At 37.1% G+C, this 24,738-nt stretch overlaps 2 protein-coding genes across 2 annotated transcripts; both read right to left on the bottom strand.

The window, feature by feature from the left end:
- Positions 1–4,410: 4,410 nt before the first annotated feature.
- LOC139124451 (zinc finger protein 37-like) lies at positions 4,411–7,255 on the bottom strand. The gene is made up of 3 exons (XM_070690588.1): positions 7,094–7,255; positions 6,475–6,846; positions 4,411–6,145 (listed from the first exon to the last, which is right to left on the bottom strand). The coding sequence occupies exons 2-3, from the start codon at positions 6,814–6,816 to the stop codon at positions 4,568–4,570; spliced, it is 1,920 nt and encodes a 639-aa protein (XP_070546689.1). The 5' UTR covers positions 6,817–6,846; positions 7,094–7,255; the 3' UTR covers positions 4,411–4,567.
- An 8,894-nt stretch (positions 7,256–16,149) lies between these two features.
- LOC139124805 (uncharacterized) lies at positions 16,150–24,081 on the bottom strand. The gene is made up of 3 exons (XM_070690916.1): positions 23,978–24,081; positions 19,982–20,355; positions 16,150–18,609 (listed from the first exon to the last, which is right to left on the bottom strand). The coding sequence occupies exons 2-3, from the start codon at positions 20,321–20,323 to the stop codon at positions 17,032–17,034; spliced, it is 1,920 nt and encodes a 639-aa protein (XP_070547017.1). The 5' UTR covers positions 20,324–20,355; positions 23,978–24,081; the 3' UTR covers positions 16,150–17,031.
- Between the last annotated feature and the right edge of the window lie 657 nt (positions 24,082–24,738).

Below are 24,738 nucleotides of genomic sequence, written 5' to 3'. Positions count from 1 at the left end.
ACTTACGTGAGATGTGTCCGTCTCATACTCTGAGTTGCGGTACCTTGGGTTATTCGGGCCGTGGATAATTAAAACACGCGTGCGCACGGTAAACGCAACTTCTGTGTTTAGGGGGGGGGGGGAGTTAGATGTATTTCGATACCTTGCGCAAAAATTTTCATATCGCAACATCTGGCTACACTTTTTCATTTTGCAAAATATTGCTTTATGTTGGCGCGTACTTTTGACATACATGTGAATCAGTGCACGAGTAAAATAACGTAACAATCATTTTGGATACATTGTTTGATTTCATTCTATTGGTTGCGTCATTGTTGAGTTGGCGCTGAACAGACATTGATTTTAGACGGGGGGGGGGGGGGAGGTCGGTTGCGTATATGTATGCGTGATATTTCATAGCAAAATATGGTATGCAGATACAGAATGAGGCTCGGTTGGATTTTCGCACTTCAAACCTTCCGTTTATGGGGATCAGGCAAAACCGTGCATATGTTTTAATTACCCACGGCCCCTTTATACAGTTATGTAGACATGACCTTTCATGTTGTTGGTAGACATATCCACCATCAAATTACAACTTGTGAATATAAAATGTTATACTTTCCTCAAAAAAAAGTCATTTGTTTCCAATCGAATACATCGGAACATATTCAATGTCACCAAATTTATGAAAAAAATGAATCGTCCATAAAATTATCAATACAGTTTAAATTTCGCTGACATCAAACTTTTGTGGCTTGTTTTTCTCTTCATTCACCTGTGATTTTAACCCCCGATACGTGTCATAAACAATAAAGAACAAGTCATCGTTGATGACACAGTCCCCACTTGTAATGGGTGCTTTGATTACAGGTCCTCAGAGAGGATAGAGTCCTCTTCATTAGGTCTGTGATAAAATACTTTTGAATAAATTCGCTTGATACATGTCTGAGTTGTAGTTCAGGAGATGAAAAAATCGTAATAAAATGGCCACATGGTGGCCATATTGGATTGAATCACAAAACAAATCAATGTGCATATGTATGACATAGGTCAATGTCCTTGTACCAAGTTTGAATAAAATTGTTGAGATATGCCTGAGTTATGGCTCTGTACATGAAAAAATCGTAACAAAATGGCCGCATGGCGGCCATATTGGATCGTATCACAAAACAAATTGATGTGCATAGCTATGACATTGGTCAATGTCCTTGTACCAACTTTGAATAAAATCTGTAGAATGTACATGAAAAAATCGTAATAAAATGGCCGCCTACTGGCGGCCATATTGGATCGTATCACAAAACAAATCAATGTGCATATGTATGACATAGGTCAATGTCCTTGTACCAATTTTGAATGAAATTGGTTGAGATATGCCTGAGTTATGGCTCTGTACATGAAACAATCGTAACAAAATGGCCGCCTGGCGGCCATATTGGATCGTATCACAAAACAAATTGATGTGCATAGCTATGACATTGGTCAATGTCCTTGTACCAACTTTGAATAAAATCTGTAGAAACATGCCTGAGTTATGACTCTGTACATGAAAAAATCGTAATAAAATGGCCGCCTACTGGCGGCCATATTGGATCGTATCACAAAACAAATTGACGTGCATATGTATGACATAAGTCAATGTCCTTGTACCAATTTTGAATGAAATTGGTTGAGATATGCCTGAGTTATGGCTCTGTACATGAAACAATCGTAACAAAATGGCCGCCTGGCGGCCATATTGGATCGTATCACAAAACAAATTGATGTGCATAGCTATGACATTGGTCAATATCCTTGTACCAACTTTGAATAAAATCTATAGAAACATGCCTGAGTTATGGCTCTGTACATGAAAAAATCGTAATAAAATGGCCGCCTGGCAGCCATATTGGATCGTATCACAAAACAAATTGATGTGCATATGTATGACATAGGTCAATGTCCTTGTACCAATTTTGAATGAAATTGGTTGAGATATGCCTGAGTTATGGCTCTGTACATGAAAAAATCGTAACAAAATGGCCGCACGACGGCCATATTGGATCGTATCACAAAAAGAATCGATGTGCATATCTATGACACTGGTCAATGTCCTTGTACCAACTTTGAATAAAATCAGTTGAAACATGCCTGAATTATGGCTCTGTACATGAAAAAATCGTAATAAAATGGCCGCCTGGCAGCCATATTGGATCGTATCACAAAACAAATCGACGTGCATCTGTATGACATATGAAGTAATCCTTGTACCAAGTTTGAATGAAATCGCTTCAGGCATCTCTGAGATATCTGCGTGAACGGACGGACGGACGCACGCACGCACGCACGCACGCACGGACGCACGGACGCACGCACACACGCACGGACATGACCAAACCTATAAGTCCCCCCGGACGGTGTCCGTGGGGACTAAAAACAAAACAGGTTTTAATAACAAATATCTATTGAAAACAATGTCAAAAATAGCGTCAATGACCCTTTACTCTCATTTGATTCTTGTAAGTAAACATTTACAGTATGGACGGTCAAAAGCAGTAGTAATAGTAGTGCCCAACATGTGAATTGCACAATAGTAATGTTTATATTTTGTGCATTTTTGTTATGGAATCTCTTTTTATGAAAATTGTGAGTGGGGCTGGGTGGCTCATAAAGCATTGACGAGTATAGTTAAGTAAACCAGGGCATGTCACTACAAGCAGATTGGATGGTACAAGTATGGAAGAAAGATGTGCTTTCATATAGGATTTCAGAAACGTGCCAGTCAGAAGAGAATTTACTGATAATATTAGTTTTTTCCAAGGAATACTGCATGGCATAGCAGCTGATCAGCATAATGAGGGGGAATAATTTGATTTCTGGGAGGATGGTGGAATTGTCGGCAAGTGAAGGAGCTATGGCCCTAGGAATAAACAGACTGACAATAGAAACACCTTTTTTGGCACTAATTTGCATATTTTCAACAATATCAAAAAAATAAAAAAACTAGTTTCTCAAAATCATATTTTTCATCTACACAACAAATTAGACTTGGTTCAAGTCGGTTAATTTTTAAAAATAAAATCATTTATAATAGTTTCTCTTTTCTCTCCTATTTCATACAAAAATTAAACCTATTCTGAATTGCCAGCCCTGACCAGGTTTTCCAAGCGATATAATAGGTTACCTTTGAGTCTGCACAGTAGTGAGTTAGTTTCTGCCGGATTCACCTACTTGGACTTCTTGCACGGTACCGGCGACGAGACGAACTGTGTACACAGTGACATCAAGCAAATACAAAATGATTGACATCTCCTACCATTATTCTGGCCAATAAGGAGAACGCATGCTAATAAACTTCTGACGATTATCGCGTTTTGCAACATGGGCCCCACAAATAACACAGAAATTTTCATGCGTTTTCGGTGATACAACAGAAGTCGTTCTGACTTTTGTAGGAGTGATCACACGCGACATTTTGTCAACAACGTCATGTGAGTTTTATGCATGTCCCCGGCATGTCTCGCATGGGTCAAGACGTCACTCCTCCCAATACAGAGATGTCATCTTATGAATAATATATAAGTAAATAAAAACGTCATCTCATGAATAATTTATAGCCACGCAGATCCTGCAAGAAAGCCAAGTCTGTGATTCCGGGTGAAACTCTCCTATATAGCGTTCACCCCACTCATCGCATCCACTCCACTCACACGTTTCACATGAAAATAAAACACAAATCGTTGCGTTCACTCCACTCAAACATTCACCAATCACAGACTTGAACCAAGTCTAACAACAAATATCAAATCAGTAAGTACTGAGGTTCTCAAGATATTTGAGTGGACGGACACCTCACAAACGGACATACATACATACATACATACATACATACATACATACATACATACATACATACATACATACATGCATACATACATGCATACATACATACATACATACATACATACATACATACATACATACAGACATACATACATACATACATACATACATACATACATACATACATACATACATACATACATACATACATACATACATACATACATACATACATACATACATACAGACTGACGTTGGACGGATACCCATCCCAATAGCTTCATTAGACTATAATCTATAGTAGCTAAAAATATATCATACATGTAAAAATTAAAAAAACCCATAGAAGACATCCTCATTTAAGCAAAAATCAAATGCCAAGTAACAAACGCGTGATTTTATGGATTTTTTCTTTCATTTTTTTACTTCCGTGTTTATGTAGCTCTAAAAAGTTTAGAGTCAGCTGGTAAAAATAGGGTAGGTCAGGTTATCTGAACAACACATTTTTTTTTGTTCGGCCTAACATACATGCATACATATGTACAGACATACACATGCTGCAGACCTACCAATTGTAAGCCCTCTTTGAATACATATACTAAATGTGAGCTAAAAGGGGTCATCTTATATCTTTAATGCCAAAGTTTTGTCCTTATCACAGCTATCAGCTGCCGCTGAACTCTTTTGGTACATAATGCATTACGGAATGTACCAGTATACGGTATGTTATCGAAATTGACAAATGCACAATATTTATTTGCATTTACACATATGCAAAATTCTGTTGTTGAATTCGGTCTGTTGCAGAGTTTTGATGTATTTTCTCCATATGTTTTGCCAGCTCTCTTTTACGGTGAAAACCTTGTCCACATATCTTACACACCACAGGATGTATTCCTGTGTGCTGCCTTCTGTGTACATACAGATTTGTTTTGTTGCTGAAACTCTTTCCACAGTAATCGCACAGGAAAGTATTCAGTTTTGTGTGGACCACTTCATGTTCCTTGAGGTGTTCTTTGCGACCAAAACCTTTTCCACAGACCTCGCATAAATGTGGTTTCTTTCCCGAGTGAATTTTCAAGTGTCTGTTGAGTGTTGCTTTTTCTTTGAAACCCTTTCCACACACCTCACACTGAAACAACTTTTCATTTGTATGTGATAACATATGTTTCTTATGGCCATCCCTGCTATAGTCCCATTTGCCGCAAATGTCACACTGGAACTTCCATACACATTGATGTTTCCATGTCTTGTGGAAGTTCAGATTACCTCTGGCTTTGAAGACTTGGTCGCATTCGTCGCACTGATATCTAGCAGGCTGATGAACTTCTTTTTTATGTCTGTTCAGGCTGCCCATATCCCTCTGACTGGAGCCGCACATGTCACAGGCGTATGGCTTCTGTCCAGGGTGTCCAGAGCGTACGTGTTGTTGTAACTCTTTAAATAGTTCAAAATCTATTTCACAAAAGCGACATTGGAAACGTCGCTTCTTCGTCCCCCGTTTGTGTGCTCTTTTTCCCAATTCCGACTTATCTTCAGTCTTGTTCTTCTTATGCGATTCCATGTGCAAATTGTATGTTCTCTTTAATTTGAAAAATTTTCCACAATCCTCACATTTTAACTTCTTTTGCTTAGACCCTGTACTACGTGTCGCAGCTCTCTGTCTCTTGGTTTTGTACCGTGGTACGTACTCGTCATCGCTGTCACTCCCTGTATCAGGCTGGAAAGATGAGTCACTATCACTAGCGCCCTCACAATCACCAGAGGCAAATTCTGTCATTTCTGCTGGTGTTTCCAAATTACTTGAGGCAGCAGCATTAGAATTAGTGTCTGATTGTACCATTTCTTGATTGCTTTCTCTTGTTGATAGCTGTGCATCAGATCTCACAGAGTCGGTCTCTGTGTTTGGAATGTTGGCCAAATCTTGAGAAATGTCACAATTACTTGGTTTCTTGGTTACTCCTTGTAAATCCTTAACTCCCTCTTGGTTTTGCTCATCAATGTAATCTTCAAGTTGTGACTGATTATTCTTATCAACTGTGTTAATTGGCATTTCCTGACATACCTGGCCATTACCTGAAGGTGAAGGGTCATGTGACTCCTCTTTCACATCTGATTGGTTCACAGTACCTTTAGTGTCCATTTCTTCTACCACATTGTCCACTTTGTCATAATTTCCTGCCATGAGTGTATCTTGTGTCTGTTCGGTTTCTTTCCATGATTTCAAATTTGTTGTTGCTCTTTCTGTCTCAGACATTTCAACAACATCATACATAGCGATGAATGGGATTTCCTTGGAATTTGTGACTCTCACACCATCCACATCTTCACCCAATACATTCTGTGAAATTAGATGAGTTAAAGAATAGCATCCATAGAATCAACAAAAGTTATAACTTTTAACAATCTTTGTTGCCATGGTTGTCATGGTTCACAATGGAAATGAGCAGGAATTGATATTTCTCTAGTCAAGAGAATTGATAAAGCCACTTTTAACCTGTTAACCCCTAAATCCCTGTAAACAGATCCACAATCACCACTGACAACAATGAGTTTTGGGCCAAACCATGGCATAGAAAGGGTAAACATCACTTGTAAAATGTCTTGGTGTAAGTCTAGGTGTAAGTCATGTTCAACTTTTCCCAAAGTATATGTAATTTGAAAACCAACCTGAATCCACTGCAAATGAAAGGCTTGAAGTTTAAATGGTGCTTCCAGTCTTTTCACATCAGGAGTGTACTTATTTTTCAACATGATGGCTAAACACATCTCAGGTTGGCCTGGACTTTTTTGAAAGTCAAGTTTGACAATGTATGCACGGACACAAAATCCTCCCCAGATTTCTACATCTGATTCTCTAAGGACACATTGGACCAGGATGGGATATGTGTCTGTATTCTCCTCGTGGGTGTTGTTTCCAAGTACTTGAAAACCAAATTGTTTGAATAACAGATCATTCATAGTAGCATATCGGCTTAATTGATGCAAGCCTGGTCTTGACTGTAACTCCATTTTCTTGTATTACACACGTAGAAAATATACCTGTAAGGCCACAGAACAGAAAATATTTTCATTAGACTTTCAAATAAGAAGACAGCTAGCTGAGCCCAAAACATTTTTTTTTCTGATAAGTTTAATTGACAAATTATTACAATAATTTTCAAGAAAGGGAATGCCCCAGTTTGCTCGCGAGACCCTGTGGTAATATCGGTCGTATTCAATCTGTACAGCTGTGTACACAACAAGATCAACTGGCCTGGCGGCACCCATGAAAAAGTGCACTACCTACCATAGACTAAACACTAAGCAAATGGTGGAGCTGCTTTCCAGAAGAAGAAGAAACCGAATACTGCTTCTCCGATGACACGACCCGTTGTTGTGTTCTCAGGCTTCGATAGTAGGATGCTTCGGCCGAACGTCGAATATGGCTCAGGTCCGCATTGCTGAAGCTAGACTCGGTTTCGATTTCAAATCGTTTTCGGATTCGAATTCGACTAAACAACCGGAAACTGCTAATCGCAGGATCTCTGAGTGAAAAATCTACAAATTAAATGCTCATTTGACCCAGTTAAGAAAATTCTTTGCTTGCCGTCCTTGGAATTTTGAAAAAACCTACCAGCCAGCCAGCAAAAAAACAAAACAAAACAAAAAAACCAAACAAACATAGAAAAACCAAACAAGTCAATCGCATAAACTTTTAATTTCCCATCGGTTTATGGGTCACAAGTATGAAAAATTATCTGTTACATTTACAATTCAGTGTTTCTTGTGCGTTGAAAGCAATGCTTGGATAAATAAGTACAACAGGCATACTTAGAGCTAGGTGACTGTGAGTCTGAACAAAAAATTCCACAATAACCAATGGCAATAAACACTAATAATACCAGTACATAATGTACGACATGTACAGTGTGATAGAGTAATCAACTGGTTGTGTTACGAAGATAGTTTGTCTCTGGTGTAGGTTTATGCACTAGGTGGTCAAAGGCGCCAGTGAAATTATTAATTAAAATATCAAGATTTCGATTATGAATACAAAGCATATTTGCGACATTATACAAATGTAAAAAAACGCAAATTACGTATTACGAGGATGTTTACGAAGTTAGAAGAAAACAAGAATATATTTGAATTATATATTAAGAACGATGAAGGTACTCCAGATTTAATAAAGGAACATGAGAATTTCACGTAATGGGTTCACTTTTGCAACGTGTCTCAGTGGCATTTGCATATTAATTATGACATGTAAATTTAAGATCGAGACCTGTATTGATATTTACGATTGGACGTATAATTTTATCTGTAATTCCAATTCTGTAAAATCCCATTCTAAAATAATAAGGGAAAGGGAATACAAAGGACAAGAGAGAAAAATACAACAGACAGGACAGGAGGACGGAACGACCGAGAGGATAGTCCAGGGCATTTAGACAATTGGAGAAGCGTATCTTGTGGCGTTGGCACCTGTTAAACTTGCTACCGAGAAATAAAGTATATGTGTAGTACCAACGAACTTTGAATATATCTTGTAGACAATTGAAGAATACCAGTACTTCTGCAAGCTAAGACGAGCCCATGAGTAAAAGCAGGCACAGACGAGGTAATGAGATAAAATACGAGAAAAAACGAATAGTAATAAGTTGTTTTGACAATCTGCACACAAAATGTTGGGGTAGAACAAAAAGGTGTTCTTTCAAAACCTAGAAATTCCAAATATTAAACTGCGAAAGTTACTGAGTATAACAAAGTGTGTAGTTGTCACTCAGAAAACTTGGTTAAAGGTGAATCTACCGTCTCTTTCATACAATACAATTTTTGTTGTAAGAAGAGGGGGTAGGTGAACAAATCATAACAGCCATGAGTATAAATCCTCCTTTTTAAGTGTCAAATAATACTAGTCCTGAGCACTGTTCCTGTTGAGATAAATGCTCCTTTACGTAACTTTAAAGGCTTTTTTTCTGAATTTTGTGTATCAACTACTTTTTAGCCGACTTCCAATAGCGCTGATCCCGATGTCAGGTTTGTTACTTAATATAGCTGCACGCGCCACAGGCGCTCCTTAGCTGGATAGTCTGCTAAGTAGATCGATTTTCGGTTCGATCTATCGACCTCGTAGTCGATATGCCCGCCACTGCAACCTAAATACTCGTGTTTACACATGAATGAAATAAAGTTTTGAATGTGTTGACCCTAAAATCCTCGTATTTATGAATTTTTGAAATGATGGCACCCAAAGCCCTGCCAGCTGCATCACACAATGTACTGGCTGTTACTCAAAAATTTAAAAACTCATCCAATATTAGCCCAATATATTTGTATTTTGAAACTATTTCTAGTCTCTCCCCTTCATAGTTAAATGTAAAGTTTGATCTCGGATGTTTTGATTTCTGAAATGATTAATCTTGGTTTCAGTATCATCGACAACCATACAACATTTTGACGCCAGTGACCGAGATGCTCAATTGCTCTCTGAAGGTTATCCTCTGAGTCAGCTATGATTACTATATTGTCAACGTAAAGAAGTATACTAATTTCCCGATCAGCCACTGGAATGCCAATATGAATATTGTTAATTTCTACTGCAAGGTCGTTCATATAATTAGAAAATAAAGTGGGTGCGAGAACATATCCCTGTCTGACACCCGACTTCGTAGCGAACCATGGTGAAAACAAACCATGGATATTGATACAAGATGATGATTTTTCATATAAACTTTTAACAGCATTATAAAATCTCCCATTTATGCCATTCTGAAGAAGTTTGAAAAATAGCAAATCTCTATTCACCCAGTCAAAGGCCTTCTTCATATCTACCAATGCAACAAATGTGGACAAGCCTTGTACATTTCTGTTTCTAATAACTGATGTATTAAAGCACAAATATGGTCAATGCAGGCTCTAGACTTCCTGAAGCCATTTTGCTCATCAACTATGATTCTTTGCAAGGAATGCAACCAATCTATTATTCAGTAAGAACTCCAGAATACTATTTGCTAACGGTGGAAAGAAGACTAACACCTCTGTTGTTCAGCGGGATGGGTGGATCTTTCAGCGTATTTTTGGAATAGGTTTATTGTCGGAGCCTCCCTTTAAGAGGGCGCCAAGCTATGGCGGCGTTCATCGTGTATTAAATTTAAGTGGACACCAAACAGGCAACACGCGGGCTCCAGAACATGCCACTTTTTAGTTTTCCGGCCGCGAAAAACGTAGACAGACTGCCAAGCGATCAGCGCGAAGCTGCTGCCGATCGAACTCTGTGGTTATATTCAAATCCTAACGCGACTGGAAGACGATTTTTTAGGAAATTCGAGCGTTGGTGATGGGGAATCAATGACCGTTGGCGATTTGAACCGACCGTCAATCAAACGCTTGTATAAACTCTGTTTGCAGGATTAGCAAACTGCGCCAAAAGCTTGAGAACAGTTTGTGTAATTAATGCTATAGAAATCAAACATCGTACTGGCCAAGTGTTTGACTGGGAGGAGAACTCCACTAATGCGAGAACCTGCGATTGAAAATTGCGGCTTTAATGATAGCCTTGCCCCAAATACTTTGAACAATTTCCAGGGAAAAGAAAAGCTGAAATATATTTTTAATATCGTGATCAATCGCGGATCGCGGAAAAGCTGATGGAAATTCAGTTCCGTTCCTTATTTGAAGCTAAATCAGTCAAGAATTGTTTTCGATCCGTCTTATATGGAGTCCAAAACAATTTCACACACTTCCGCCGACTTGAAAACTTTGAGGGAGAAATCAACTTGTGAAACGGTCGATCGATCTTTCGCTTATATCAAACATTTGTGGCTTGTGTTTTCTTAACTGATCTATGATTTTAACCCCGATACTTGTCATAAACAATACAAATACACAAAACAGGCTGTAATAACAAACTATTTATTGAAAATAATATCAAAATAGTGTCAATGACACTGTATTCTCATTTGATGTGTCTTGTAAATAAACATTCACAGGATGGACTTCAAAAAAAGGCAGCAATAGTTGTGCCCAATCTTTGAATTGCACAATAGTATAGTTTATATCTCATACTTTTTGGTTATGGAATCTCTTTTTATGAAAATTGTGAGTGGGGCTGGGTGGCTCATAAAGCATTGGTGAGTATAGTTAAGTAAACCAGGGCATGTCACTACAAGCAGATTGGATGGTACAAGTATGGAAGAAAGATGTGCTGTCATATAGAATTTCAGACACATGTGCCAAAGGGAGCTTATTGGTAATATCAGTGTTTCCAAAGGAATACTGCATGGCGTGGCGCAGCTGATTACCATAATAAGGAGGAATAATTTGATTTCTGGGAGGATGAGGGAACTGTCGGCAAGTGAAGGAGCTATGGCTGAGAATAAACAGACTGACAATAGAAACACACAGCGTCAATTGACACTTGGCTCACATTTGGTTTGATGTGGCAGGCCAGAGTGAGTATATACTAAGCTAAGTTTACCCCTGGGAACATGCATACCAAGTTTACCCTGGGAACATGCAAATACTAAGCCAAGTTTACCCCTGGGAACATGCATACCAAGTTTCAAAGCAATCTGACCAGTGATTTAAGAGAAAATGATTTTTTGACCAAAAGTGGGAAAAATTGTCTCAAAATACAAATGTGAAAATTTCACCCCAATTTGAAGACACTCCACTTAGGTTGTCTATAGGTATACGCACACCAAGTTTCAAAGCAATCAGAATTATAGTTAATTCACAGAAAATTATTTTTTGACTAAAAATGCGAAAAATCGCCCCAGAAATACAAATATGAAAATTTTGCCACAATTTTTAACAAATCTGACAGAAGTCAACCCTAGGATAAAGAAATCACACAAGAACTTTGGGAGAAATGTTTTGCCCAAAAATGAAAAAAAATGCCCCAGAAATACATTTATGAAAATTTCACCACAATTTCAACAAAGCTAACAGAAGCTAAGCCTGGGATGATGCATACCAAGTTTCAAAGCAAAGAGACTGGCAGTTTCAGAGAAGGAGATTTTGTACCAAAAGAGAGAAAAATTGCCCAAAATACAACCATAAAAATTTCACAAGAAATTGAACACATCTAGGGCAAGTCACTTTACAGAACCTTCATACCAAGTTTCAAGGAAATCTGGCCTGGGATTACAGTTTGAGTAATTTGCTGTATTTTCCCTTTTTTACCTCATTGGCATATTTTGACACTGACATGTTCATTTTAGAAAAATCACATCTCTACTCCTTGGTGCACCTGTACACCAAATACTAAGATGACAGGTGCTTAGGTTTTGGAGTTTTTGATGTTGATGGACACACAGCTGCACATACTTACATACGCCACAGACTTACCATGCAAGAACTCTTCAGGCTATAAACATATACCAAATGTGAGCTAAAAATGCTGTCACAGTGAGGGAAAAATAGTGCCGAATTATTTCTAATCAATCCCCAAAAAATCATATACTTCTCTCATAAATCATGGATGTACAACAAAGCTGTATGGTCATCTCTTACATTAACATGACAGCAGGTCATTTACAACCACATGTGCTACCTAAATTTAATAAGACACTCTACATCTTACATGAAAATTTTACAAGGCAGATGACAAAAAAAGCTGCAAAAATATGAAATTCAAGATTTCATCTTAATTTGCACATATCACATTAAACGGGAAGTTACAAGACTGTGGTGCACATAAGGGGGATCACTGATGATGCAACCATTTGCATACGCTGGGCGGGAGTTTTTTAATTCTCGTAGCATCGCTTTGACAAAATTTGAATAATCATAATGACCACTTTCATGACACATGCATGAGGGGGTCAAGTAGAGGGAACACATTTTGAAACATATACATTATCCAAAAATACCGTCAAGGACAGTGTGCTCACATTCGGTATGAATTGGTCCATTCAAGGAATATTTAAACCAGAAAAACAAGAATGACAATGGCAAATAAGGTCTGCAACTTAGGTACTGGAGGTCATCTTTAGGAACATGCATATCAACTTCTATAGCAATAGGACAAGCAGATCCTACATACATAAGCAAATGTCAACAAAAAAATTAGCCAGACATGGCTTGACCAAAAGGTTGGAAGAGTGGGGAAAAAATAAAGAGTGGGAAAAAATGTACAAGGGATCTGGTAAAAAGTAATGCTACCGCATCAATCTTCCAGACCCTACCCCCTCCTGAATATCAAATGTTCCATCCCTTTGTTGCTCATGTTTACATAAGGCAAGACCGCAGGAAATATATTTACAACCTTGGGGATTTTTTAATTAATGCTATGAGTGCTATCATTTGAATGTAAACCGCACTTAAAAATTAGTTACAGATAGTGAAATGCCTTCCACTGTGGGGGTGATTACGACATCCGGAATTATTCTGGATCCAAATTTCTCATCAGTTCTTGTGTCTTACATGGAAATGTTGCAAAAATTGATCCGCAATGAAAAAATTCACCTCAGCTTTGTTTTCTGGATCAAATTTTACTACAAATCGATACCAAGTATGACAAAATTATGTTCACAGCCTTCGAAACTCTCTCATAACATATCCTGGGTTGGTGTAGGTCATTTAAGGTCACAAACTGAGAAAATTACCTAAAATATAAAAATTTGGGGGCTTCCCAACACTTTGAGCAGAAAATTTATCTAATAACATCCCTCAGGACTTTTTAACAAATTACAAAGCTATCAGACAAGTAATTTTGAGAACAAGTTTTCTTGACCCAAAATGACAAAATTGTCCTAAAAATACAAATTTGTATATTTCAGGACAACTTCCACATATCTAACTGTTGTCATCCCTGGACATCTGTACACCAAATATAAAAGCTGTCTGTCCAGGGTCTTTAAAAAGAAAATATCTTTTACCATTTTTTGTCAAAAAATGACAAAAATTGCCCCAAAACAGTAATTTTTCCAATTTTGCCATAATTTCAACAAATAAGAAGGGTAACACCCTTGCAGACATCCTACCCAAATTTGAGAGAAACTGGTTTTGCGGTTTCAGAGGAGAAGAATTTTTACTTAAAATGAGGAAAATAATCAAAAAATTCAGCAAAAATACAAAATTCAAGATATCTTCACGATATACCGGTACATAAAAGCTGTATAAGGTCTACCTAAGACACTTGTATACTAATTTTCAAAGCAATTAAATTAGCGGTTCTTCAGTTATTGATTTTTGATCATTTTCACATTTTTTAAGCTCATTTGCATAATTTTGGCACTGCAAACTTCATTTGAACAAAATCCCATCTACAGCCGAGGATGCATCCACAGACTAAATACCGCTCTAAAAAAGAGCAGCGGTTCGGGAGTTTTTGAAGTTGACAGACATACTGTTTGTACGTAGGTACATACATACATACATACATACATATAGACGCCACCGACTTCAGCTTATATGATAATCTCACATTGGTATGACCAAATGTGAGCTAAAAAAACAGTTTTTAACTGAACATTTTGTCAGTTTATTTTTGACTCAATTTTAGTTGCTATGTATTCACAGACATCATATGCAAGATTCAATGACAATGAAAATCTGAAATAGCAAAATTATGGGATTCTGGGACCAAACACAGCACGTCAGATCAGTAGTGTGGCTTTTTACATTTGCATAGATTTATGATAATCCAGCTTTTATAGTGGAAGTTCCTGTTTAAGATTATCCCTATGAACATGACTCCCAAATATCAAAGCTTTCAAAAGAGTAGTTTTTAGCAACAAATTTTTTGACAAAAAATGGTGAAAAGTGCCCCAAAATACAAAATTGTAGATTTCACGATAATTTGAGTACAACACATTTTCATCATCCCGATGAATCTACTGCACTCGTCTGAGTATAAGCCCCTACTCGTGTATAAGCCCCTCTACTGATTTCAGAGGATTTTTGAAAATGCATTACATCCGTGTATAAGCCCCTACCCTAGTGTAACTCAAAGACAGAAATGTTAGGAAAGTATATTTGGTCATTAAACTTGGTAAAATTACTTTTAGATAATAAAGAAACTATTAAAAGATGTTAAGGTGGTTGGAAAGGCTATTTTTGCACCAATTCTTTTCTCAGAGTTAATGTCAAGTTTCAAGTGTTAGAATCAAGATATTTAGTTAAAATTTTCAGGATAACTCCCTTAGTTAATACTTTCTCCAAAGAATATAAAAATGTATATTTGCAGCCATGATTTCGAAATATGACACCAGTAAATATTAAAATTTAATTTTTCATATTTTTTTTACATATTTGAATTTCATAATAATTTGATAGTATTAATATTACCAAATTAGTTATAAATATGTTGACACTATTTATTGTAAGATTTGTACGGCAGGATTTGTAAATAAAATTTGTTTTTATGATTTTACATGGGTTTATATATCAAAAAATTATTAAAAATTCTTTCAAATTTCAAAATGTTATTTTTCAAAAAGTACTTCAAATACAGGAAAATTGTGCCGTACAAATCTTATCTGTAACCTTGTTAATAGGCTGTAAAAATTCCATGTCCATATCTCATTTCAAAGTTGGATTAAATTGGTATACAATTATGTAGGAAAACTGTTCAAAAATGTTGAAAACAAGCCATATTTGCACCCCTCTTTTGAAGTCATAGAGCAGTTTTTTTTGGTAAATCTCACTTTTGACACCTCTTTGACACTCAAAGAATCTAAAAATGCATTTACAATAGCAGTCACTCACTCTGAATGCCAGCACCACCTTGTCAAACTTTCCTGAAAACAGCAAATAATGACTTTCCCTTTTCAAACATTTTATTAAAAGCTAGGGGACCTCTACCATAGTTAATACACTAAGGACTCCCCAACTTCTTATTTGGTCAGTTTTTCAGAAGTTTTAACAGGCTATAACTCTGCAATGCCTTTGTGCCCAAATGTCTAGTTTTTTTTATTCCACAGAGAATGTTGACTACTTTTATATTTTAATAGTTTTGTTGAAATTTATAACTGACGCTCTAGCCTTTCCAACCACCTTAAAACAATGGGAAACTGGATTTCCCTAGACAGCATCGTAAGGAAAATGACACGTTTTTCCAGTACTTTCTTGAATCTTTGACCCTACTCACCCCTATTGCCTTAATGGAATAGTCTCACTCATGTCCACCACTGTTTATTTTTATTCAAGAAACCACGATGTTTTCATCCTCTAAATCATGCAGTTTCATTTGTTTGAAGCAATTATCCTTTCATTTTTGAAGACATTTTCCTGGTCACTATTAGTATTACAATTTTCACTGCTACATTGTTGTTTTCACAAGATGTAGACAGTTTGATACTGGAATATTGAGTTGCCTTTCTGTGTAGACAATGCATGCCAGTTCACATTACCGTTGATCAGCAGCATACATGACATCCTTGTTTCAAGTTTGGGGATTTTTTCCATGCTGAAATTTCACCAAAATTGTCACTTCTGTATTCAGAGATTTTTTAATCAATTTCTTTGGATGTGTATTTAAAGTCAATTTTGAAAGCCATAGAAAGATCGAGTGGTGATGAAGAAAATAGTGCATAAAATTAGCATAAATTAAGCATCCATGGCAGATAACATGGGGTTGCTTGAGTATAAGTCCCTCCCCTAGTTTTACCGCTGTTTAGTGTTACCGAATGGGGGCTTATACTCGGACGAGTACGGTATATGCAAAATATAAAAGCCATTAGACAGACTGTTTTGGTGAAATGATCCTGTGACCAAAGACAACACAAATTGCCTCAAAAAGTAAACATTTGCATATTTCTGCACAATTTGAAGAAGTCTAAAACAGGTTTTCCTTAGGGACCTAAAGGACAAATATTGAAGCAGTCTGACTATTAGATTTGAAGATTTTGTAAAAATGTTTTGACCAAAAAAGACAAAACATGCCTCAAAATACAAATATGCATTTCATCAAAATTTGAACAAGATCTGAATGAGGTCATCCCCAGGGACCTGGACCTGTATACCAAATATTATACCTGTTGGACCAGCCATTAAAGGAGAACAATATCTTTGCCCCAAAAGAAGCTCCACTTCACTGACAGCATAGCTACAAAGGGGTCATCTTATATCTTTAATGCCAACGTTTTATCCTTATGACAGCTGCTGCTGAACTCTTTTGGTAAATAATGCATGACGGAATATACTAGTATATATTGACGAATTATCAAAAATAACCATAGACCCTCCAAGTATTTTGGAGGGTCAATGGAATAACAAATGCACAATATTTATTTGCATTTACACATACGCAAAATCCTGTTGTTGCATTTGATATGTTGCTGAATTTTGATGTATTTTCTGCATATGTTTTGCCAGCTCTCTTTTACGGTTAAAACCTTTTCCGCATATTTTACACACCACAGGACGTATTCCTGTGTGCTGCCTTCTGTGTACGTACAGATTTGGTTTGTTGCTGAAACTCTTTCCACAGTAATCACACAGGAAGGTATTCACTTTTGTGTGGACCACTTCATGTTCCTTGAGGTGTTCTTTGCGACCAAAACCTTTTCCACAGACCTCGCATAAATATGGTTTCTTTCCTGAGTGAATGTTCAGATGTCTGTTGAGTGCCGCTTTTGTTTTGAAACCCTTTCCACACACCTCACATTGAAAATTCCTCTCATCGGAGTGCGATAAGACATGCTTCTTATGGCTATCCCCGTTATAATCCCTTTTGCCGCAAATGTCACACTGAAACTTCCACAAGCATTGATGTTTCCACATCTTGTGGTCTTTCACAGCACCTTTGCTTTTGAAGACTTTGTCGCATTCGTCACACTGGTATTTAGCAGGCTGATGAACTACTTCTTTATGTCTGTTCAGGCTGCTCATATCCGTCAGACCAGCGCCGCACATGTCACACACGCATGGCTTCTGTCCAGGGTGTTCAGAGCGTACGTGTTGTTGTAACTCTTTAAATAGTTCAAAATCTATTTCACAAAACCGACATCGGTAACGTTGCTTCTTGGCCTCCTGTTTGTGCGTTCCTTTTCCCAATTTTGTCTTATCTTCAGTCTTGTTCTTCTTATGCGATTCCATGTGCAAATTGTATGTTCTCTCTAATTTAAAACACTTTCCACAATCCTCACATTTTAACTTCTTTTGCTTAGACCCTGCACTACGTGTCGCAGCTCTTTGTCTCTTGGTTCTGTACCGTGGTACGTACTCGTCATCGCTGTCACTCCCTGTATCAGGCTGGAAAGATGAGTCACTATCACTAGCGCCCTCACTGTCACCAGAGGCAAACTCTGTCATTTCTGCTGGTGTTTCCAAACTACTTGAGGCAGCAGCATTAGAATTAGTGTCTGATTGTACCATTTCTTGATTGCTTTCTCTTGTTGATAGCTGTGCATCGGATCTCACAGAGTCGGTCTCTGTGTTTGGAATGTTGGCCAAGTCTTGAGAAATGTCACAATTACTTGTTTTCTTGGTTACTCCTTCTAAATCCTTAACTCCCTCTTGGTTTTGCTCATCAATGTAATCATCAAGTTCTGACTGATTATTCTTATCAACTGTGTTAATTGGCATTTCCTGACATACCTGGCCATTACCTGAAGGTGAAGGGTCATGTGACTCCTCTCTCACAGCTGATTGGTTCACAGTACCTGTAGTGTCAATTTCTTCTGCCACACTGTTCAGTTTATCATAATTTCCTGCCATGAATGTATTTTGTGTTTGTTTGGTTTCTTTCCACGATTTCAAATTTGATGAGGCTCTTTCTGTCTCAGACATTTCAACAATGTCATACATAGCGATGAATAGGATTTCCTTGGAATTTCCGACTGGCATACCATCCACATCTTCACCCAATACATTCTGTGAGATTAAAGGAGTTAAACAATATAGCATCAATAGAATCAACAAAATTTATCGCTTTAAGGATTTTAACAATCTTTGTTGCCATGGTGCACAAGGGAAATGAAGCAGGCTTGACATTTTGAGGATAAAGACTGGTGTCAGCTGGGATAGTCCAGTCATTCTAATAATCTTAATTTCACTGTCTGTCCTCAAATACTTACACTTCCTTTTGGATGAAATTCATAATAATATCCATGTTGTTTGTTCAAGTTGGAATTTTTTGAAATGTCAACAAACAATTTACCCAGACTATGGAGAAATACCGTATGTTTGGTTATCTCTCAAATTCCAAAGCAAGAGAATGATTTAACAAGCTATTGTATTGGGCACGGCATGGATACTTTCAGGTACATATTAGTAGTAATGTAACTATCTTTTGGACCTCTTCACTGTTTTGAAAAGGTGCCAGCAAAATTTTGGGGGCACAGCCTTGGAAAAGTCACACTGATCTATAGATTCCAAAGATTCATCACTCTTAACCCCTTTTTGTCCCCTTTATAAAATAAACCCCAGTCAATTTTGCTCAGATTTTTGCCAAATTTTGGCAAAAAATCTGAGCAAAATTGACTGGGGTTTATATGAAAATTTGTGGAAAGAACTGTAGCAACTGTAATGTGATGTCCTTTTGGTCCAAAATTATCAAAAAATTACAGAAAAATTCATAAAGATTGGTAAAATTTTGCCCTAACATTTTGGCGGGAGAACAATACAGTGCTAAAAGGGTTTAAAAAGTTCAGTGATGTACGACCAACCCCTCCCCATCATTTTCTTACAATTAAAATAATTTAAGTTAACAGAGCATTGCTGCAAAGTTCTTTGAGATTTGTGTGCCTTTGGTGTACGGTATGGCATGCTGTAAACTTTACCACCAAAATTTTTGTGCAAAATTTTTTCAATTTTTATCAATACTTTTGTAATTTTTCAACAATTTTGGATCAAATGGAGATCACTTTTCATTGGCTACAGTTTTTGATCAAAATTTTGAAAAAAATCTGTAAAATAATTGTCACATTTACATTTTATGAAGGTAACAAAAATTGGCTTTGGCACTCAAAGGGGTAAAATTGTGCACACAGCCAATATGGATCAAGGAAAGAAATCACATAAGTTCACTAAATCTCTAATCTAGAGAGTTGATAAAACCAATTTTGAGCTGTTAACCCCCAAATCCACGTAAACAGATCTACAATCACCACTGACATTAATGAGTTTGAGCCAAACCATATGGCGTTGAAAGGGTAAACATCACTTGTAAAATGTCTTGGTGTAACTCTAGGTGAAACATGTTCAACTTTTTGCAAAAGTAGATACATGTAATTTGAAAACCAACCTGAATCCACTGCAAATGAAAGGCTTGAAGTTTAAATGGTGCTTCCAGTCTTTTCACATCAGGAGTGTACTTATTTTTCAACAGGATGGCTAAACACATCTCAGGTTGGTCTGGAGTCTTTTGAAAGTCAAGTTTGACAATGTATGCACGGACACAAAATCCTCCCCAGATTTCTACATCTGATTCTCTCAGAACAGATTGGACCAGGATGGGATATGTGTCTGTATTCTCCTCATGGATGTTGTTTCCAAGTACTTGAAAACCAAATTGTTTGAATAACAGATCATTCATAGTAGCATAGCGGCTTAATTGATGCAAGCCTGGTCTTGACTGTAACTCCATTTTCTTGTATTACTCATGCACAGAAAATATACCTGAAAGGTCAGAGAATATAAGAGATTTTCAAAACAAGGCAGCTGAGTCAAATCATGTTTTTTCCACATACCAGGTCAATGGCACTGATCGCAAATGAGGTCATTTTTCTTTCATCAATATGCAAATACAAAATATTTGACCACATTTTCTCTAAGAATGTCGAAAATGAAACCTGCTTGTGTTACAAAGGATACTAAAAGTCACACTAATTTACCGTTCAGACTACAAGCTGTAACAACAGCCGCCATGCATGCAATAAGAAAATTTGTCAAAATTTCAAGTAGTAATGTAATGTTGCATGCAGCTGTATTTAGTAAAAATAGCGTCAATGACACTGTAGCTCCCATCCTGGACTATTTAGTGTTTGTTCTCTGGTCAGATATTTGAACATGTGTGAAAGGGATAAAGTGCATGAAGTGAAAATACTTAAATGAAATGTACTGGAGACAGTGAAATATGTTTAATGTAATTATTCAGAATATAAAATGGAAAAAATACAGAATTAGATATATCGAATACTGTGATACAACCATTAACTCAACAAGTCATTTACATGACATAGTCCCCACTTGTAATAGGAGTATTAGTCTTGATGGGGCAGGAAAATGTGGTCATTAAGAAGTATCACTGGAGTGTATATGTTGAGATCTATGGGCACATACCGTAGGTCTATGTCGTTGTTCCCAAATTGAAACACATGAGGCATGTCTAAGTTATGGTTCTAAATCGGGAAAAAAGATCAGACCTCTAGCAGTATTGGCCAGCCAAGAAATACATATGCGCATTATAAATGAGGTACAAGATGTGACATCTTAAGGTCTAATATCCTATCAAAATTGGAGGGTATAGAACTTGTGGTTACTGAAATATGCATATATATGCATAATCAAGGTCAAAGGTCATCGAGGTCACATGACATTTTGAAAAAAAAAATTATATTGCTAATTAATCCCTATATGCCAAAAAATCAGATCTCTAGCTCTATTCGCTTGCCCAGAATTAGATGTGTACATAATTAATGAGGTAAAGCGTGTGTTGTCATAAGGTCTCCCATCCTACTAAATACAAAGGACATAGCACTTGTGGTTACTTATTTATTGACATAAACATATATTTTAGGTAAAAGGTCATCGAGGTCACATGACATTTGGTCAAAAAATTTCTCTCCTATAGTTATCCTATATACCAAAAATCAGACATCCAGCTCTATTGGCTCGCTCAGAATGAGATATGCGCATAATTATTGAGGTACAGTATGTGGCGTCATAAGGTGTCCAATCATACCAAACATGAAGGGTGTAGCACTTGTGGTTACCGAGTTATGGAAAAATATGTATATTTGAGGTCAAAGGTCACCGAGGTCACGTGACATTTTGTAAAAAAAATTGTTTTCCTAAGTTATCCCTATATACCAAAAATCAGACCTCTAGCTCTATTGGCTCGCTCAAAATTAGATATGTGCATAATTAATGAGGTACAATATGTGGCGTCATAAGGTGTCCCATCATACCATACATGAAGGCTGTAGCACTTGTGGTTACTGAGTTATGGACAAATATGTATATTTGAGGTCAAAGGTCACCGAGGTCACGTGACATTTTGTCAAAAAATTGTATTGCTAAGTTATCCCTATATACCAAAAATCAGACCTCTAGCTCTATTGGCTCGCTCAAAATTAGATTTGCGCATAATTAATGAGGTACAATATGTGGCGTCATAAGGTGTCCCATCATACCATACATGAAGGCTGTAGCACTTGTGGTTACTGAGTTATGGACAAATATGTATATTTGAGGTCAAAGGTCACCGAGGTCACGTGACATTTTGTCAAAAAAATTGTATTGCTAAGTTATCCCTATATACCAAAAATCAGACCTCTAGCTCTATTGGCTCGCTCAAAATTAGATATGCACATAATTAATGAGGTACAATATGTGGCGTCATAAGGTGTCCCATCATACCATACATGAGGCTGTAGCACTTGTGGTTACTGAGTTATGGACAAATATGTATATTCGAGGTCAAAGGTCACCGAGGTCACGTGACATTTTGAAAAAAAAAATTGTATTGCTAAGTTATCCCTATATACCAAAAATCAGACCTCTAGCTCTATTGGCTCGCTCAAAATTAAATATGCGCATAATTAATGAGGTACAATATGTGGCGTCATAAGCTGTCCCATCATACCATATATGAAGGGTGTAGCACTTGTGGTTACTGAGTTATGGACAAATATGTATATTTGAGATCAAAGGTCATCAAGGTCACATGACATTTTGTCAAAATATCCGAGATATCTGCGTGAACGGATGGACTCACGGATGGACGAACAGACGGACATGACCCAATCTATAAGCTCACTGGACTTCATCCGTGGGGACTAAAAATTGTGTCACTGCATCCTTTTCGCAATATGAATACGATGAGAAACTAAATTTTTATTTTTCGTGGCCTTATACATGGGAGTCTATGGAGATCTGCCTTATACATGGGAGTCTATGGACGTGTAAACTAAAAATATGCAAATTTCACCACGATTTGCTCAAATTTGGGAAAGGTCACTCCTATGCACTTCCATACCAAGTTTCAAATCAATCGGACTTGTGGTTTCAGAGCAGGAGATTTTTTGACCAAAAATGGGAGAAATTACAAAAAAATTCATGAAAAATAGCAAGTCCAAGATACTGACCCAAGATGCGCACAATCATTTCATGTCAGCCCAAAGTACTTACATGCTAATTTTTCATGTAATCTGCTCAGTGGTTATTGAGTTTTTTCAATTTTGACTGTTTTTACATTTTTTCACTTAATTTGCATTTTTTGGCAATGACAACTTCATTTGAACAAAATCTCATCTACAGCCCATCATCCATGTACACACCAAATATCAAGATGAAATGTACAGCGGTTTTGGAGTTTTTGATGTTGACGGACAGACATACAGACATACAGACATACAGACATACAGACATACAGACATACATACATACAGACATTTCCCTAGCCTATAAGAATAGCTTCCATTGCCATATATACATATGGCTATGGGAGCTAAAAAAGCTGTTATCAATCAACATCGTGAGTTAGTACAAAACATTAACATTAGCAGTTTTCCTGTAAAATACAATTGGTTCCTCCAGTGACTCTGCCCAAGTTGGTAATTAGGTATTTTGCAAAGTTGTTTACTCATGTATGTTTATTGTTGCATTTATTGCATTCACTGATGCAATTTAGTTATGTAATTATGTAATTTTCCCACTTTGTACTAAGAGTACTGTACCTTACAACACTCTCTCATAGTGTATTTTGAATACTAATAAATGTTACACGGATTGAAATCCAGATCAAACGTGAACCGGACGTTCCAGCAGTAAATTCGTGGGAAACTGAGGGATTTCCTCGTGAAAACTCAACTGTGAAATGACAAATTTTCCACTGTGCACTTGTCTTTGTCCATTATATAATCTAGGGATTAAGGATTAAAACAACCACAGCAACTCGGGGCGAGAAAATTCTGCTGCCCATTGAGTTTACTCATTATATTTCAATCGATCGTATTCAATCTGAGTATACACTGCAAGATTAACTGGCCCGGCGCCAATGAAAAAGTGCACTACCTACCATAAACCAAACAAATGGAAGGGCTACTATCTAGAAGAAGAAGAAACCCGGGGTCAACTAGGCAGCCGCTAGCCGCAGTTCAGGTCAAAAGCCCGATGCTGAAGTTAGAGTCGGTTTCGATCTCACTTCGTTTTCGGATTCCAATTCGAATAAACAACCGTAAGTTGTGCGGACTTTGTTAAAATGTTGATAGCAGGATCTCTAAGTGAAAATCCATAATATCTGCAGGATATTTTATAAAGCTTATTATTAAAAATAAAATTGTGAGTATATAAAAAGACACAGTAAATAAATGCAGACGATTTGCCTCTTTCCACGAGAGGGCGCACCTTTATCGCCCATCACTGTGTGCACCTTCAAAGATAAGATATCCACAGCAAGGTTGCATATTAATGAGATTAAAAACTGTGATTCACATGAAGTGCCATTTGTCTTCATAACGACTTCTTTGTATTATGTGTACGGTGATGAACATAGGACAGCAAATTTTCCCCGCCACTATGGCAGCTTATTTTTTCTATTGTGTGTCCTGCATCAATTTTTTCCCCGTATATGGAAGCAATGGAAATTATTTTTCGATTACCAGTTTTTTAATATGCGGTTAATTCTTGAGTTAATTACATGCCATTAAGTAACAACTGCACATCTAGACCTCTCTATTTAAGTTTTAATCATGATAATTTTTATTGCAACATAAACTATGAAATGCGTTTGGATGTCGCATACAATGCCTTTTATGGAACGAGTTTTGCCCTAACTTT

Source organism: Ptychodera flava (assembly GCF_041260155.1).
Source record: "Ptychodera flava strain L36383 chromosome 23 unlocalized genomic scaffold, AS_Pfla_20210202 Scaffold_24__1_contigs__length_23054250_pilon, whole genome shotgun sequence".
NCBI lineage: Eukaryota > Metazoa > Hemichordata > Enteropneusta > Ptychoderidae > Ptychodera > Ptychodera flava.
Note: the sequence above shows the minus strand (reverse complement) of the source record. Positions and strands in the feature narration are given on the sequence as shown.